The 18,282-nt window shown below is 41.0% G+C and overlaps 1 protein-coding gene across 1 annotated transcript in view; it reads right to left on the minus strand.

Annotated features, from left to right (window-relative positions):
• Window positions 1-254: 254 nt before the first annotated feature.
• The window catches only part of ZC3H6 (zinc finger CCCH-type containing 6), a 30,712-nt gene continuing 12,684 nt past the window's right edge, over window positions 255-18,282 (minus strand). The window contains exons 3-12 of the mRNA XM_018555561.1: window positions 17,571-17,675; window positions 17,036-17,243; window positions 14,845-14,978; window positions 13,198-13,314; window positions 12,447-12,558; window positions 10,567-10,676; window positions 8,202-8,284; window positions 5,431-5,804; window positions 3,917-4,015; window positions 255-2,409 (exon numbers count right to left, since the gene is read on the minus strand). Of these exons, the coding sequence (XP_018411063.1) occupies window positions 899-2,409; window positions 3,917-4,015; window positions 5,431-5,804; window positions 8,202-8,284; window positions 10,567-10,676; window positions 12,447-12,558; window positions 13,198-13,314; window positions 14,845-14,978; window positions 17,036-17,243; window positions 17,571-17,675 (2,853 nt within the window). The 3' untranslated portion in view covers window positions 255-898. The remainder of the gene's footprint in view (window positions 2,410-3,916; window positions 4,016-5,430; window positions 5,805-8,201; window positions 8,285-10,566; window positions 10,677-12,446; window positions 12,559-13,197; window positions 13,315-14,844; window positions 14,979-17,035; window positions 17,244-17,570; window positions 17,676-18,282) is intronic.

An 18,282-nucleotide genomic window follows, 5' to 3' on the forward strand; every position in this document is an offset into this window, starting at 1 on the left:
TAGGGAATGCACAAAAACAAGGGGGGAGTATCTACCTTCGTAACCCTCTTCTCATACTGTCAGCTTCTTGATGATAGGTTCACTATAAAGTTAATCTGCCATTAGAGGCGACAGGTAGAAATTAGCACAGAATTCAATACTATGCAATACCAGGTGCTTATCAGTATGACTTGCTAGACAATGTTTTGCTGCAGGACAGCACCAGAGCCCTCAAAACTTGGAGCCCTGTAGTATTTATATGTTGACTTTTCCAACCTCGAAGCTTAGCCCTAATAGAGAGAGACCCTGCACTGAACTGTAGAATGCGCTGAGGATGTTCCTTAACACTGATTTTACTGAAAGCAGGCGGTACATACACATCAAGCGGCATGAAGATTTGTGGTCTACAAAAGCACTTTTGTATCATATTTGTAAGTAGGTCACACCAAATGGCACATGGCAGTGTTTAGTATACAGTTGTGCTAATTTCTCCCTGTCTCATGTACTTACATGTTTGATATCATGGTACTGACCTGTACATTTTTTTTTTACTCTTAAAAGTCAGTATAGTTAATTTACATTATATTGCTTTATACCATACAGACATACAAATGTGTTGATAGTTTGTACATGTCATTTGCATATTATGTCCTATGTACAGTGAAAGTGCTTTACTGAAGCCTATTTTGTAAGGACTATTATCATTATCACAAGATTTATCATTACAAGAGAGTTTGAAATACAACACCACAGGAAATGCACTTGGCGCAGCTTATGTCCGCATTGAAATGAATCAGAAGCCGATCAGATATGCGGTCATAATTTACAAATAAATAGGGGTGTGGAATAAAGCCAGCTACAAACCAGTGAGGGTGGGAAAGAACTATGTACAATATGACTCCTCCAGTATAGGTAGCAGTTAGCAAAATGGAGAAGCTGTGGGGTCAAAGGTTTTGAAAACATCTTTTAGGGGCTTGTCATCTGCTTCAGCATCAGTGTTAGCATCAGTGTTAGCATCTGATACCTGACTGGCAGGTCCTGTTGACTTGATTTGCCTTGGATCATTGTACTGAGGCCTGATAAGTCCTGACAAGGCCTGGATTGGCAGGATATGAACTGCTGGTGCAGTGGTTGACTGTGTCGCTGCAGGTTGATTTGCTGTTGCTAGTTTTTCATCAGGGTTCTCAGGTTTGCTCTCAATATCTGCAGAACTCTGAGTATCTTTATCTAATGGCAGTCCTCCTGTGGAACTCACAGATTGCTGCACACTGTCCACTGCTTCAGCCTCAAGAGATGGCCTGTTCACACTGGCTGGCTTCTTCTGATGGTCTTCATTATCGCCTGTCTCAGCTGACAAAGGCTCTGAAGAAGTTGCAGCACTGTCACGGGGGCTGTACAAACTGATATTCTTCAGTATTGACCCTGGTGACCCTAGTCTATTACTGGATGGGGACAATTTGGGAGTGTATGGTGGAAGAATATCTTGAGACGGTTTAACAGATGTTGGTGATGACCCCATAGCTGACCTGGCTGCCAAGCGGGGGTCAGCTTTTTGAGGAACTGTATCTTTTATCACTGCAGATGGGGTATCGCAACTTGAAGACCGGTTAAATCTTGGCTGGAGGCTTTTCTGCAGCCGAGGATCACTTGGCTTGTTAAGTAAGTGTGAATCGGGTGGATCTGTAAAGCTACTTCTGGCTACAATATTTACTTGTTTTGTTTTTGATTCCAGTCTTGGATCCAACCTTTCCAACCTTGGATCAGGGCCAGAAAGTTGTACTTCACTCAGACTCCTTGACTTGTTAAGTCTCTGATCGGCTATAAGTGGAGGTAATGGCAAATTTATAGAGGACACAGGGTCAGGTTTTGGAGGGGGTACAGGAAGCAAATCTTCTGGTGCCCAGACAATTAGTTTGGCAAAGTTGGGTTTGGATAGTATAATGTCCATTTTAATGTGACTAAACTGCCGCAGTTTACGTCGTGGGTCCCTCAGAGTCACACCTGGTAACATTTCTAATGGAATTATAACCGCCTTATCTCTTAATTCCCTTTCAGCATCCTCATCATCTTCATCTACCACTTTCTGCTGCTTGGCAATTCCCCCAGGATGAACAGGTTGAGTGGCAGCAGAGGTCTCACTCCGAGATTTCATTTTTCTGGGGTCACGAGCCACTCTTGGATCAGCAGACACATTATCTCCTTGGTGGCCTGGACTTTGTCCCTGAGATGGTCTTACTCGAGGGTCAAATATTTGCCCTTGCCCTGCCACCACCCTGTCTTTTGACAGTCTCGGGTCATTAATTTGAGGAATCGGCTTTTGTTCTGTGGAATTAGCCCGTGCCAATTTAGCTTGGTTTCTTAACGTTTTCAAGATTGAACTCACACCGCTGCCATCCTCTTCTTCACTGCTGTACCAGTTTGCAAACTCATCTAAAAAGATAAAAAACAGGAAATGATAATAAAATAAGAAAAACGGAAGGACTATAAGGTGTTTATCTAATATGTTCAAGAATAAAAATTCATTATCTATTTTTGTCCCATTGTTACTATAAAAAGGTAAGTTTAAACCGCTGTTAAAGCGGGTTTTTTTTTTATTTAAACATTTTGCCTATATCTACTGCTTGATAGCAGTAGATATAGGCAAAAAAAACCAGAGGGTTTAGAACCCCTTTAAGTATTAATGGTCAATTGTTATATAATATTCTAGCTACCCTTTTTTTGAAAATATGACCTCTCAAAATGCTAAACTGGACAGAAATAATACCCTTTTGCTATGACCAACAAAAATAATAGGCAGTATTGGAAGTCATGGCCACCATTAGAAAGCACATATTAACAGATATGGGAATTGTCTTAAATGTAAACATGTGTATACACTGAGTGGCCAGATTATTATGACCACCTGACATTTGTAGGCAAATTAGCTATAATTTCGCGCTGAAGTTGCTAGAGGGCCAGACCATTATAAATAGGGAAGCAGGTTGTTTACCACGACAGTAGAAGTGATTTTTTTCTGAAGATACGGATAAACAACGCGATTTAACAGCCTTTGAACGTGGGATGATTGTTGTCGCTCGGAGCCATGGAGCGAGTATCAGCAAAACAGCAGAATTTGTTAAATGTTCAAGAGCAGCTGTTGTTAAAGTGTTTAAAGACTGGATTGTCAGCCGAACATCTGGGTCTGAACGTGCGAATTGTGGCCGTCAGCGACTTGTCAATGTTAGGGCAGAACAGAGAGTGGCAAGACTGGTACAAGACAACAGAAAGGCAACAGTGCCGTGTCAGATTCCTCGCATCACCTTTCAACATCTCGTGGAGTCACGAGGCGGCCCAACGAAGTCATCTCGTGGAGTCATCTCGTGGCCCAACGAAGTACTGATGGGGTGGTCATAATAATCTGGCCACTCAGTGTATTATTTCAGAACTACAGGAGTCTACAGTGGGGCAAAGGATCTGCTGTCCCTTCATTTTTTCCCTTTGCCTGCCTACAGATGTCTTAGCAGCTACATTTTGGGAAAACACACAAGTGAAGCACTAAATGTACTTCTGAAGAAGTGAAGGTAGAGCCACAAAACCCATCAAGAAAGACATCTCCATTTTTAACATTATAATGCATATATGCATAATGCACCTGCCAGACTCATCCACTTGACCAACGGCTCAGTGTCTGCAAACCCCTCTGTCATTATATGGCATTATGTTGATCATAGACACTCATTCACTCTGGTAAAATGAGTAATTATTAACAGATAATTAAAAGATGACAGATGGAGATAATTGAAGGCTGAACACAATAAAGGGAACTGTTGGTATCATGCGGTATAATATGTAATACAGGGTTACTTTAAGGAATATCTTATGTCAAATACTGTAATAACTGAATGTGCATTTCCCAAGATTATGCTGGCTGAGCCTATACAAAGAACTGTGTACATACCTTCTTCTCTGCTCACTGTTCTTTGCGGGGGAGCAGGCTGGCTGGTTTCTGCACCATCCATGTTTTTACCAATTCTTGAGAACAAAACTTTGCACATAGCTGAAAATAAAAACGTAACAAATAATTACAAACTTTTTCGACATTCAAGTATTCAGACAACCGTGAAAGCAATTTCCTGTCAAAACCCTTTATTATACAAAAGCTAAAATAAACATGCCTAATTAGGCATTGCTAAAACCTAAGTAGAGACTTGTTTCTGTACATGAAAATATTTGTACAACACATGCAAGTTCCAAAAGCCAGTTTAATTTATTATGATGCAACTGCAACACTCTAAGAGTGCTCACAGCAGTGTAGGGGCGAATGGATTTATTTTAATTTAATTATTTTTTTAGCACCAATTTTATTTGGGGATTTATACAAAGGACACATAACCATTCAAATAAGCCTTTAGATGGAAGCTGACAAACCTAGAAGTGGGTCTTCTGACTGTGGGAAGAAGCCAGGGGCTACAAGTGAGACAAACATAGCAAGAATTTACAAATCCAGGCACAGGATGCGCAGTAGTCACAAGAATCCTTGTTTCTTTTTGCCAGTAACACTCAATTTCCTTTCCTTTACTCCAGTTTTTATACATGAAGGGTATTTATTTATAGCAATAAAGCATACCAGTGAATTTTGCCCAAAGAATGCAGGTTTTATGTTAAAAAACGGTGCTATACGTGGGAGGGATGGGGGCATGGGCGCTTATAGTAAAATGTACACCTCTGCAATCTGCACTTTAAAGGAGAACTATGGGGTTAGGGTTTTCCCCATAGTTCTCCTTAGGGTAAAGGGAGGACACAAACTAGCGTCCTCCTGTCACCCTAAGCTCAGTATACCGCCAGCTTCAGCTCGCGGTATACTGAGACGCCGCAGCTGAAGCGGATCCCGACAATTATGTCTGGATCCGCCCAGCTGCGTGAGTGACAGCTGGCTCTGCCTATATAGAGGAAGAGCCAGCTGTACCCGCCCCCTCCCCCGTCCGTTCCGCGCTGAAGGATCGGAGTGGGGAGGGGGGAATCCAGCCGTGACAGGATCGAGAAGTGAGCGAACGCCGGTATGTGTTCGCTCACTTCCCGATCTACTGAGCCGACCTGTGACAGTCTCATTGTCACAGGTCGGCTAGAACTATGAGGTGAGTGAAAAGCACTCACCTCATAGTTCTCCTTTAAGGTATTATTAATCTGTGACGTTCTATGAGTTTACAAGCTCTATTGAAGAAGAAATATACATCTATTATTAGGACAGAATAGTTGGATTACCACATACTTTAAGTAGATGGCACTGCAGGTGAAGTCTGGAAATGTAGCTTCTGCTCCTGGTCAAACCAGAACTAAAAGGAAGGTGATCCGAAGCAGAGGACACATTTAAAACATTAAAAATTCTGATCCACTTTTAGCGAACTAGATCTAAATGTCAAAACAAGTGATGAGAAAAAAAATGTCATGCAAGAAAGAAAAGATGTAACTCACATTCTGATATGTTTGTAGACTGCACGTGGTGAACAGCCTGCTGGGAGTAGTAGTTGTCATAGTATCCAGGAGCATTCTGTGAGTGCTGATAGCTGTTTTGTGGTGGCATGCCATGCATCTTCTCTTCCACAATTTGGAGAAAAGGGGGACCAGGAGTACTGCTGCCATCCCTTTGGTGGTTTTGACCATGGCCTTGTGCTGGAGGCTGGTTAAATGGCACATTCATTCCATGGTTGCCATACATTGGCATAGCCGGTGGTGGTGGTGGTGGTGGTGGTGGTGTCATAGGCCCTGGATCTAGGAGGGGCTCTGAGTTGTACATTGATGGGTGATTTCCAGTAAACGGCATATATGGCAGGTTGTAAAACTTCCCTCTACAATAAAGTTAACAAGACACATTTTAGTCATGTGACTAACACTACTTGTATGTGACCAGTTGCAATCCTAATTAGAAACAAAAAGCATTTCTGCAAAAAGACAACAAGGAGGACAGGAGAAAATTACCTGTATCACTTCTATAACGTTAAGTTATGTACACTCAGAATTTCCTTTTGGCTGTGAACTGCAGCACTAAGGGTTCTTCACAAATCAAGGATGGTTCCTAATTTGTGATGAAAGCCCAAATGAACAGTTTAAATCAGCTAAATACAGTACATTCCATGTGCATCGACACAAAAGGTTTTCAGTGTCTGACACTTTCTTTTTCTTCCTAAGGTCGCCACAGCCTTGGTAGAGAAGCCTGTCACTGCCAGCAGCTGCAAAGTGGGACCGTTGCTTTCTGTGCGGAAACTATAGCTCCCCAGAGATGGCAAAGTTATAGGAATGACTCGGTAGGGTGCATGTCAGACTTATACAATGGGATCACTGCTGCTCCAGAGAGAAAAGGGGTCCACTCAGCACCATGCTGGAAAGAAACAAACTTTTCGATCTCAGAAAGAAAAAAATAAACTAATATGTTGTACACCTTTTGTTTTATTCTAATTTAAACTGAAAGTTCAACTGGGTTTTAAGCAATAATATATTGAAATGGTCCTTTGCAGAAGCTATAGTATTGGTGTTCCACAGCAATGCCACCCATGTATAAAATCTGACACATGCAATAGTATCCAAATTTTTGTATACTACACAATAGAACAAATATTTTTCCTTTAAAAAAGCAACCCATGTATTGCCACAATTGCCTATATATAGTGCCATGGGGACCCTTAGTTGTTGCTATAGTTTCGAATAATGGTGACCCCTTTGTCTGTCACAAAACCATGCCCCTAAAAAGACCATATTTTAAGCACTTCACAAACTTACACGCTTTCAGAACTGTTTTAGCTGCTATTCCACACACATATGCACACTGTTCCCCTACCTAAATTCATCATACTTTCTGGAAATAATTTGAGTCAAATTACAAATCATCCAAAAATGCCAGACTGTAAACTAGAGAAGGGTGGACAAATGAATTTACAATTTTAGAAATTAGAGTGCCCAACTTAAGCACCCAGTGTGTACCATGTTACATTTACTTCCAATGACAACAGTACACACTGGCACCTTAGTTGGACACTCTAGTACAAAATCACTGGATTGGATTGAGTTGATGGTACTAGAGAATTTGAAAACCAGTTGTGGGTTTGAAATAAAGGCTGGGTGTAAGAATACAGAAACAGACCTCTCCAGCTTCCACGAGCCAATGCCATCCCCTTATGCAAAAAATTAATAAAATGAGATTTTACTTACTTACTGTAAAATCCATCTCTTTAAGTCCATTGAGGGACACGGGAATTCAAATGCAGATGGGGTTATACTGTTGACTACAGCGAGATGTTGACACTGGCAAACAAAAAATTGTAACCCCCCCTTCTCTTCCCAACATACCTCAGTTTTGTGGTCAAGCAGTACTAAGGGTATGAAAAAAAACACACTGGAGCAGGACCTGTGTCCCTCCATGGGCCTCAAGAAATGGATTTTACAGCAAATACAAAAATCCAATTTTCGTTACAATCTATTAATGGACACAGGAATTCAGACAAAGTCGGGATGCCAGCAAATATCCCACCATCAGACCTACCAAGAGGACTGGGAGACTGTCTGCAGCTCAGAAACTGGATGAAGGACCAACAACCAAATCTGAAGGATGAGGCGAGACCCCACCAGATAAGTCCAACTGTGCCACCTGACCAAGAGGTAGAGCATAGATGATCGAACAGATGCTCCAGACCAGGATGAAAAAGGTTACCACAAGAGGCTACTAGCCAGGAACGTGAGGCATGCTGGGTAGAGGAATGGTACTCTGTTGTTTTGTGATTTTTCTGTTTGCCAACATCCTTCTGTAGGTGGCAGTATAACCTGAGTGTATCTGAATTCCTATGTTCGTGAACGGATGATAAAGAAAATTGGACAGTCGTGGTTTAGATGACTTTGCATGCAGAGCTGATCAAACATTAATAGAAAAATCTCCAAAAAAGGCATTATCTGTAGTCAATGGAAGTACTATTATACAAACTGGCTCCTAAGTAAGACACCCTGGTTTTAAACTGTGAATTCATTTTTCTATTCATGGTTAGCTGGCAGTCTGGGATTCTTGGCTGGGTCATCATCAGTGTCCAAACACCTACAGAAAGTGTGATGTCATGCTATTGGACTCTCTGTCTTTAGCACTAACTGCTAGCTAATAGTCCTAACAGTCCTCACCACTAGGCCTAAGCTTATGTGGCATGCCTAAGGCAAGGTAGGCAATGTACAGACACACAATAGGGTAATCTGATAATTATACCAACCCATGTCGTGGCACCTCCTCTGCTTCTTCCTCCTCCTCCTCCTCCTCCTCCTCCAGCTGTTGTTCCTCTTCTGTGTTTAATACCTGCAACCAGAACACAGTTTTTGCAATCATTTGCTGGCCACTTATAATACACATATTCCCACACAACCATTTCTAAAAAAACATGTGCAGCATTCAGTATCCGGGTAAGAGACAGCAGTGAATATATTGTTCTTGGATTACCTCTCTTACTTAAGAGAACTATGGGGTAACCTTTTTTCCCATAGTTCTCTTTAGGGTCATGGGAGGACATATAGTAACTCCCGTGACCCAAAACTCAGTATATAGCGGGCTATTGCCAATTTGCGGCCAAAAATTGTTGAACAATTTCAGAATAATGTTCAACGTAAAATTGCAAATACTCTAAATATATAATCATCTACAGCAGTGATCCCCAGGCCACGGACCGGTACCGGTCTGTGGATCAAATGGTACCGGGCCGCCCAAGGAACATTACATTATTTCCATTTTATTTACTGTGGTGTATTTCTCTCGGGTTTGTCCGACTTTCCAGGACGAGAGGTTAACCGGGAGCGGAGAGATGTCACCTAAAGCCGCACCAATACTGCGCATGCGCAAAATATCGTGATATCGGGGCGGTTTTAGGTGACGTCTGGAGCTGAGCGGCTGCAAGCGGCAGTGGCGTTGTAGCTTTGGTAAAGAGAAGGTGTATAGCTCTTCTCATGTTTAACAGTGCTTGGTGTACGTGTATATTGTGTTTGCTCAAATTTAACCCACAAATTAGCAAAAATGAGTACGAAACAGACGTCGTTAGAAAGTTTCCTTGGGAAAAAGAAAAGGCCCAGTGAAGAGACAGAAGAAGGGCCTTCAACATCAAAGAAACATGTAACTTTTAACAGACAATACAATGCGTCCTACTTGAAATATGGATTTATCGGGACAGGTGATTCCAATCTAAAATATAAACAATCAACGTCCACCCCTCAGCGGGCCGCGGTAAAATTATCAAACGTTGACCGATGCGGGGATAAAAAAGTTGGGGACCAGTGATCTACAGTACATATCAAAAGATTCAGACACTCTGGAGAGTGTCTGTGCACAAAAGGGACAATGCTGAAACACAATATTGGATACCGGTGATCTTCAGGCCCTCAGATGGCACAGCATTATAAACAGGCATGAATCTGTGATGGACTTCACTGCATGGGCTAAGGAATACTTCCAAAAATCACTGTCTGTGGGCACAGCTTGCCGTGCCATCCAAAAATGCAAGTTAAAGCTCTATCATGCAAAGAAGAAGCCATATGTGAACATGATCCAAAAATGATGCCGTCTTCTCTGGGCCAAAGCTCATTTAAAATGGTCTGTTGCAAAGTGGAAAACTGTTCTGTGGTTCGACAAATCAAAATTTGACATTCTTTTTGGCAACCATGGACAATGCATCCTCCGGACGAAAGGCACCTTCCAGCTTCTCAGCACAGTTCAACTTACATCTCTGATGGTATGGGGGTGCATTAGTGTGTATGGAATGGGCAGCTTGCACATCTGAAATTCAGAGTTAGGACTTACCGGTAACTCTATTTCCATTAGTCTTCCAGGACAGCACAGGTTTTAAAGCAGCATATGCTCCCATCCAGATGACATCTTTGCAGGGAAGGCCTTGCATATTTTAGCAGGACAATGGTAAACCGTATACTGCATCTATGACAACAGCATGGCTTTGTAGAAGAGTCGGGGTGTTTAACTGGTCTGACTGCAGTCCAGACCTTTCACCAATTGAAAATATTTTGCACATCTTGAAAAGAAAAATACAACAAACGACCCAGGACTGTTGAGCAGATAGAATCCTATACCAGGCAAGAATGGGACGACATTTCTCTCCCAAAACTCCGGCAACTGGTCTCCTTAGTTCCTGGACATTTAGAGTGTTGTTAAAAGAAGAGGGGATGCTACACCGTGGTAAACATGGCCCTGTCCCAATTTTTTTGAGATGTGTTGCTGTCATCAATTTCAAAATTACCTTATATATTTCTTACAATGGTACATTTTCTCAGCTTAAACATTTGATATGTTTTCTATTGTGAATAAAATATGGGTTTATGAGATTTGCAAAGCATTGCTTTCTGTTATAAAGATTTAACACAGCGTCCCAACTTTTTTGGAATTGGGGTTGTATTTGGAGAGGCTGGATTTTTAGGGCCTCCGTGCTCTATACAGCTTCAAAACTGTAGCCTTCATCAACTAGAAAAAAACCGATGCCTTGTTGAAATGTCCCAGTTTGACATGGCTTTTCTATAGTAACACAAATGGTGGCAGAGTTCTGCAGCTTCTCAGTATTGTTTGATGGTGGTTTGCTTACTCACCTTGTTCAGTAAGTCTCTGGTGTCATCATTAAGATTCTCATGAGAAAATTTGCAGTTGTCTCCTTGGTAGCATTTTGCTCCAGTATGGTAAAATTTGCAAGGAAATTCACGTATGAGACAGAAAAGTTAAGTAAAATACATGTATTAAGAAATCTGTCAACCTGCAGTGTCATTATTGCTGCATATCTATCATTTCCCAGATCATTCCAGCATTAGATGGTTTAAAGGGTAATCCCACACTTGAATGACATACTGCTTACACTGCATTTACTACTATACAGATCCTTGTCCAAGGACCACTTGTAATCAGGGTATTTGTACCAGCTAATAACGCTATGGTAATATGATTCAATGGTACCTTCTAAGACTACCACACAACGCCTCTCTTCTCTGTCCCCCTGGGTATTTGGTCTATATATAGGAGCAGGCATTGCAAAAATTAAGAACACATTTTTAGGAGGTGGCTCTTATCCATATTGGGATCCTGTCTGATCTTTCCCTCTACTGCTCGCCTACGGCTAGGGTTCGTATAAATGGAATTTTATCGGATTCACTACCCATTAGTAACTGTATGACACAGGGCTGCCCAACGTCCCTTTACAGGTATATTCTTGTGATGGAGCACTTGGCTGCCCACATTATAAACAACTCAAACATCAGGGGTATACAAATTGCCGATCAGGAATTCAAAGTGAGTCTATACGCCGGCGACTTATTGCTTTATATATCCAATCCTGCTGTGGCCTTTCCCTCGTTGATAGAGGAGTTTGGAGTGTTACTTTGGCCCCCCATTTGGTATCCCTGCCCCCGCGTGTTTTTCCCTTTTCTTGGCAGCATGAGGGTCTCAAATATTTGGGGATTTATCTTTCCGATAGTTTAGAACATCTTTATGATCTTAATTTTAAAACCTTATTTACATTAAGTCCGTGCCATGCTACGCGATTGTTCAAAGCACAATCACTCTTAGTTGGACCGTATGGCCTCTTTAAAATGGATATTCTTCCACGCCTTTTATATGTATTCCAAGCAGTCCTTCTTGGGGTTCCAAAATCTTTCTTCCGCGCTCTACTTTTGGGATATGTTTGGTCTCACAAACCAGCAAGATTGCGTTATGCAGTGTTAGCAACTAGACAGCTAGATACTATTTTTTCATTCTAACAAGTTATGGGTGCAAATAGACAGTCTTATCTCTCACCTTTCCCTTCCCTGGATGCTTCCTTCATCCGGTCCTGCACGTGGTTCTCTTCCCTTTCCCCTCCCTCCTTTGCTTAAGGTATGGCACTCTCTCATTAGATCTCATGCAATTTCCTCCTACAATGGCCCTCTCATGTTTGTTTTGGGTACCTGACTTCCCTACTGGATTATACGCTAGTCTATTTCTCATTTGGGAGTCGCAGTCCTTCTCTCCAATTTCTATGGCCTTGGACTAAGGCCGCCTGAAGACCTTGCCTGTCCTTCTAAGTGCTAGAACATAAGTAGCTGGTAAGTGGCTGGAATATTTTTAACTTTGTGACTTTTTTCCATACTTTTTCCTTGATAAGAGAGGTAGAACCAGTAGAGACGTTTCTCCTTTTGAGAAACTTTGTGTAAAGATCCGCCCCGTAGGCCGGTCTCCACTCTAAATATTTTGTAATCTCTCTCGGCTGACCGTCCCCCTTAACTGAAGGGTATCTCCATGTTTTAAAATGCACCTACTGATTCAGACAACCTACACAGTATCACGAAAAGGTTTTCACCCTTCTTCAGTCTAGGGTATTATTCAAGATAAAAAAGAAATGCAGATTCCCTTTAATACATACTAATGTAGTGCTAACACCACATAGATATGTGAATTAACATTAAAATACATAAACACACGGAGCTGTGCCTTGAAAGGATATTATGCATATAAATGCAGTTCTCTCCTCTGGTGCAGTATCCTTGTATATAAAACTTACAGATTTCTTTCTTCTTTTCTATCTCTGCATCATGATCAAACTTACACTGCTCTCCCTAAAAGAAAACAAAAAGCTTAGAAATATGATCAAAGTTTAGCAAACATAATACATCTTAATACACATGCAGCTGCACTAGTTTATCACCCCCTCAGATAAGAAGAAAAAACCAAGTCAGCTCACCCACCTTTTCTGAGGATCCCAGTCATTCAAAACTCTGGAGTTCACAATAAACAGTCCCCACCTTACATACTCTGCACACAATGATCAGCACATCTCTTCATGTAAAACTTAACATTGATTTTAGTCCAATGAAACAATGCAGCAAAACATCTTTTGCTGGATTATTTTTGACTAAAATAAATATAAAGATATAATGACATGGAGGAATGTACTGACTTGTGTGTAAAATGCAGCTTTCTGTGGTGAAATTGTTCATGAAGGATTTCTTGTTAGAAGCTACGTCATTGCATTTAGCACATTATCAGTGCTATCTGCATTGCTTTATTGACTACTAATTGTCCAGCATCAAGCATTGTCGATAGAGTACACAGTCCAAGGACATCATAGCAGATTTAGTATTAAAATATGTACAAAGATGCAAATAAGGATACCCTCATTCTTCATAGAACCTGACTGGTTGCTAAGGGCCATATACATTTCTTTCATGTTTTAAAAATTATATCTATTGGTTTACCTTAACACACCGTCGCTCCAGGAAATACTTGCAGATCTGTTTTCCATTACGTTCCACTGTGTGCTGATTAATGAACTCCTGACTCATGGTCACCCATTTCTTCATGGGTTTATGATCCTGCCACAGAAAGAGTATATCACAATTTTCAGTTTACTGATGAAGGACCAGTGGATTGACTCAAAACCAATTTGATAGTTTACATGATCAGCTGTGACATGCTGAGGAAAAAAACAAAAGGGGGCACCATAATAATAGAGAAAGGATTTGAGATCTTTTCAATCTTTATTCGAGATCGAGGGCTCATTCACACAATGTCCAGACCAGATCTGGGTGTGTTTCTGCAAACACGGTGCAATGCATTTTTTACATGTTTTTGATGCATTCCTGTGCTTTTTGTTAATTATTTTTTAACTTAAAATGGGCTTTTAGGTGCAGTTCAGTGCATTAGCATGCATTTAGATGTGTTTGCATGCATTTTGATGCGTTCCAGACCAGAAAAAATAGTGCATGCACCTTTTTGCTTTCCCCGCACCGGAACGGACTGCACTGGTGTGAACAGAGCCCAGAAATACCATAAGAATACATTGGAATGCATTTCAGGTGCGGACAAAAAATGTTCTGGTACAGATCTGGTCAAGACATGGTGTGAACAAGCCCTTAAAGACAGAATTTAGAAGTTAGAGACACAGGGACATAAAATAATGCTTTCTACCTTCTCACAGAGACCGTTGTTTTGTGAATTTACTGGGTTATGTTATACTGTCAGTTTATATATAAACTGTGCATAGAGGATTTATTTACAGTGCCTCTTATTATTCTTATTTCATTATGTTATTTAGTTATGGTAATGGGGCAACAGTAGAATGTACATAAATATAAGACTTCATAATGAGAGTTCACTATCTTGCTGATGGGATGCTGGTGGACCCACTGATGAAAGGATGAGTTGGCCTGGCTGATGAGGGCTATGCAACCTGACAGTCCGACACAAGATGTCACAGCTGGCTACGAAAACTGTACATTGCCTTTTTTTAATCATTTTAATTAGTTACCTGTGGTATACTCCCCTCCGCCTTAGTACAACACTATTGAACGCAATTAGTTTGGTGGTCAAAGAAACTAAACCTATGTAAACATTGGTCTGTCTCTGCTAAACGGTTGCTAGGCCATCCAGCAGCAGACAGCATAATATCCAACATGATTCAAAAGGCAACCTGTCTAATGATTTAAAACTAAAAGCCACATCTAAGATCAGGCATCATAAGGTGCTTGCAATTACCTTGATAAACACAATGGGGGACATTTATCAATTCTGTCATGCAGCAAGGCAATGGTTAAACATGAGCAATAAGACATTCATTATAAGTTTACAGATTACCTAAATGAAACAATTTTAAGTAGAAAACATGTTTAACCATTATGCATAAGAACCTGCATGTTTTTACTTGATTGCAGTTTTCATTCTACTAATCTCAGCAGAGTTTGCAGGAAAAGCAAGCTAGGCGTTAATAAATTAAGCAGGGGATACAGAGTTATAAGCACCTTTCTGTAAATAGTTTGTACTAAGCAAAAATGCATACAAAACGCCATACGTTAGCAACATGCTGCATACGTTCCTCAATTATCAGCATCCTTTCTGAACCTCACCTCTTGGAAGCCATCTTGATAATAGGATCCTTTATGTGATCCTCTGCCTCGACCTCTATCCTTACGCATCATCATCTTCTTATGTGGACCACCCCCCCGACCATAGTAATAACCTTTTTGTTGCTGCTCAGATCCTAACAGGAAAGAAAACAGTAAACAGTAATTATAAATACACAAGCATAAACTCATTTGAAAAGCTTTCCAAAGATATGTTGATGCAAAACTAAAGAGAACCTTGCTGAAAAAAATATTTACTAAATACCAAAACACTATAAATGAAGGCTTTCATTTAATTTCCAAACCGACAAACCTGGGGGAAACATTTTCCAAGATAAAAGCATTGGCCAGCTGTTAGTGCCTTCATAACAGTAAGACTAAGCTGTCTGGCTCCCCAACACAGGTATAGAGAGATAGAGATCGCTATAGCTAAGCCCAGGATTGGGTGAAGGACGAATTTGCAATAAACTGATTCTGCGTACAACAGGGTGCTACCGAACTCCTCCTTTTACTATATACCTGTGTTGGGACACACTCCTGCCAGTGAGCACCCGGCTGTCTTTCCCCTGGTAAAGCCATGGAGGAGCGGTGCTTTATTCCTATGCCTTGGCTTCTCAACACAGTTATAAATACAACTGTGAATCCCATGGACAGCTCCAGGGGAGGTTTGTGTTAAAATGACACACTGGTCACAGAGAAAATGCTGTTACTGTGTCATGAACACTGTCATAGAATGTAACATTCACCTGCATAATTATACATTTCTACACAGCACTTTGATATAGTATTTAAAGCTCAAAAGGTAACAGGAGGCAGAAACAAGACTCAAAATGCAAACTTTTTTCTTCCAATTGTTTTTAGAGAATAGTGATATCAGGGTGTTTGTAGGTGTTCCAGAGTTGAATAGATGCTCTGCAGCACAGGTCACAAACAGCTATTATCTGCCACTTGATAAGGCTGTACCAAATCAATAGAAACACTGCATGCAAAGCACGCAACACAATGTAATGACAGTAAGCAATAAGATGGAGCAGGAATGGAAGGGCAGTATCATTCACAGCAGTGACTGGGCCACAATGACCTCTAAGAAATCCCAGGCCAGATAAGGATCATCCTCACTAGATGAGGAAGAATACTACAACAATCCAACCAACTAAAGTGGTCAGTGGAAGGTAATAGAGTACATTTCAAGGTCAAGGAGCTGCAGTTGGTACCGATACTTTTTTTCAAGTACTCACTGATACCAATTACCGATACTTTTTCTTAAAGGGACAGGTCACACTTTTTCTAAAGCAATACAAAATCATGATTTTAGGTCAGTTTCTTAATATTATGAAGAACATGAAATGAACATGAAATTAATATTTATCATGCCATTGCTAACTAAGGCTTGTATCCCCATAGTGGGGAAAATAGATGAGCACATGTAGAGACTCCAGAACACTGTATAGTGTGGCACAGTTATATCCAATTCAGCATACCTGGCTTTATAATATAAAGTCAGGTATGCAGAATTGGATATAGCTGTGCCACACTATACAATAATACAGTGTTCTGGAGTCTGAACATGTGCTTGTCTATTTTCCCCACTAGGGGGATACAAGCCTTAGTTAGCAATATCTACATAGTTATTTTCTTTTTTTTAAATAATATATGACCGGTAAACAGCATTTTTGTGCCCAGCCCCATGAGGTGCGGCAGTACTAACCTGCTGTGTCGTCTTCTCCGTCTGCTTCAGCCACTCCGTGTCACAGCCTAGTCATCTGCTCCATTCTGACCTCTTCTCCCGCTGATTGGCCGATTGGATGATGACAGGCTTCCTCACCAGTCACTCCTGACTGGTGAGGAAGCCTGTCAATCATCCAATCGGCCAATCAGCGGGAGAAGAGGTCAGAATGGAGCAGATGACTAGGCTGTGATACCGAGTCATCTGCTCCATTCTGACCTCTTCTCCCACTGATTGGCCGATTGGATGATGACAGGCTTCCTCACCAGTCACTCCTGACTGGTGAGGAAGCCTGTCAATCATCCAATCGGCCAAACAGCGGGAGAAGAGGTCAGAATGGAGCAGATGACTGAGGACTTGGAGGAGGAGTTCGCGAGTACTCATGCAAATACTCGGTATCGCCACCGATGCTTGTATCGGTGCATCCCTACTTTGTACACATTTTTAGGATGCATTGAAAAGGTTTACCTAGATCTCCCCCTTTCATGCCCATCTTTTTATAAGGGGGTTCTCCCATGTTCGATCCTTCCTTTGATTGTCTGTAGTGTTTCAGCTGTTCTGCATAGTCCTCCTCGTCTTCCTCATTATAGTTCCCATCACTGTAATTTGTGTAGTCATCATAATTGGAGGAATTTTTTTTGTGGGATCCCATGTAATTCCCTGGTCCGTGGCCATGCTGGAAGACAGTCAACGAATCAACGTTACCACTGTTAATAAATCAGTGTTTGTTCTAAACAGAGAATCAACATATTCAAGTCCAACCCCAGCCAAAACTTATTTCTTTTTTTTTATATAGTTATGGATAGAGCAGGGAAAGGTTAGAACTTCTGTCAGGTTGTAAATGAGAAAATTTGTTTTTTTGCAGTCTGTGTCTCTATTGGAATGGATTTCTCATTGTTTCCTGTTCTATCTGAAACCGGTCAAATGGACAGGAAGGATAATTCCCCAATTAATTTAATAAAATGTTATTGTGGATACTTTTTTTTTTTACATTAAACCTTACCTGCGTATAATGGGAATCGTAGTCTCTGTACATGGGAGGTTTGTGAGGCCTCTCTGAAAGCTCAGCATCAGAATCATAGCTGTTATCTGAGCTGTTGTCACTATGCTGCAACACAAAGATATAAACATCAGTCAAAAACCATAATGCAATAGTGACAAAATAACTGAGAAAAGTCAAAAACACATTTAATCAATATAACAATGTTGCCTCTCCCATACTTCAGCTTAGATCTGCTTTCTCATAATAAAATTAACCAAACAAAACCCTAACCCTATATGAAATCTACTAAGAAGTAATATCAAACATCTGTCAGTAAAATGAAAAAAATAAAATAATGTTAGGTATAAATTCGGGACACCAGCGCCAACTTCCCCACCGTTCCGCACCTAAATGACAGGATGTTCAGATGAGCAAAGCTCTGCCACTTCCTGGTAGTGTAAAAGCTTGCCAGCTCTTTCCTGCCTTGTTGACTACTGAGGCAGCTGATGATGGTGATGGGCCAGTGGAAGGCAGAAGGCTGCAAGCAAACATCAGCATTACTAGGAAGTGTCAGTGTTTTGTTCTTCAGAATGTCCCGGCATTGGTGTCTAACTGAAGTTATATCTATATATCTAGGTTGCTGCATACGAGTTCAGACACTTCGTATCTGAAAAGCAGTTGTTTTATTATGCGAGATGCTTGAAGAATGGATATATTTTACATGGCAGGGTGT

This window comes from Nanorana parkeri, unplaced genomic scaffold (assembly GCF_000935625.1).
Source record: "Nanorana parkeri isolate BGI_ZX_2015 unplaced genomic scaffold, ASM93562v1 scaffold202, whole genome shotgun sequence".
NCBI classification, from domain to species: Eukaryota; Metazoa; Chordata; class Amphibia; order Anura; family Dicroglossidae; genus Nanorana; species Nanorana parkeri.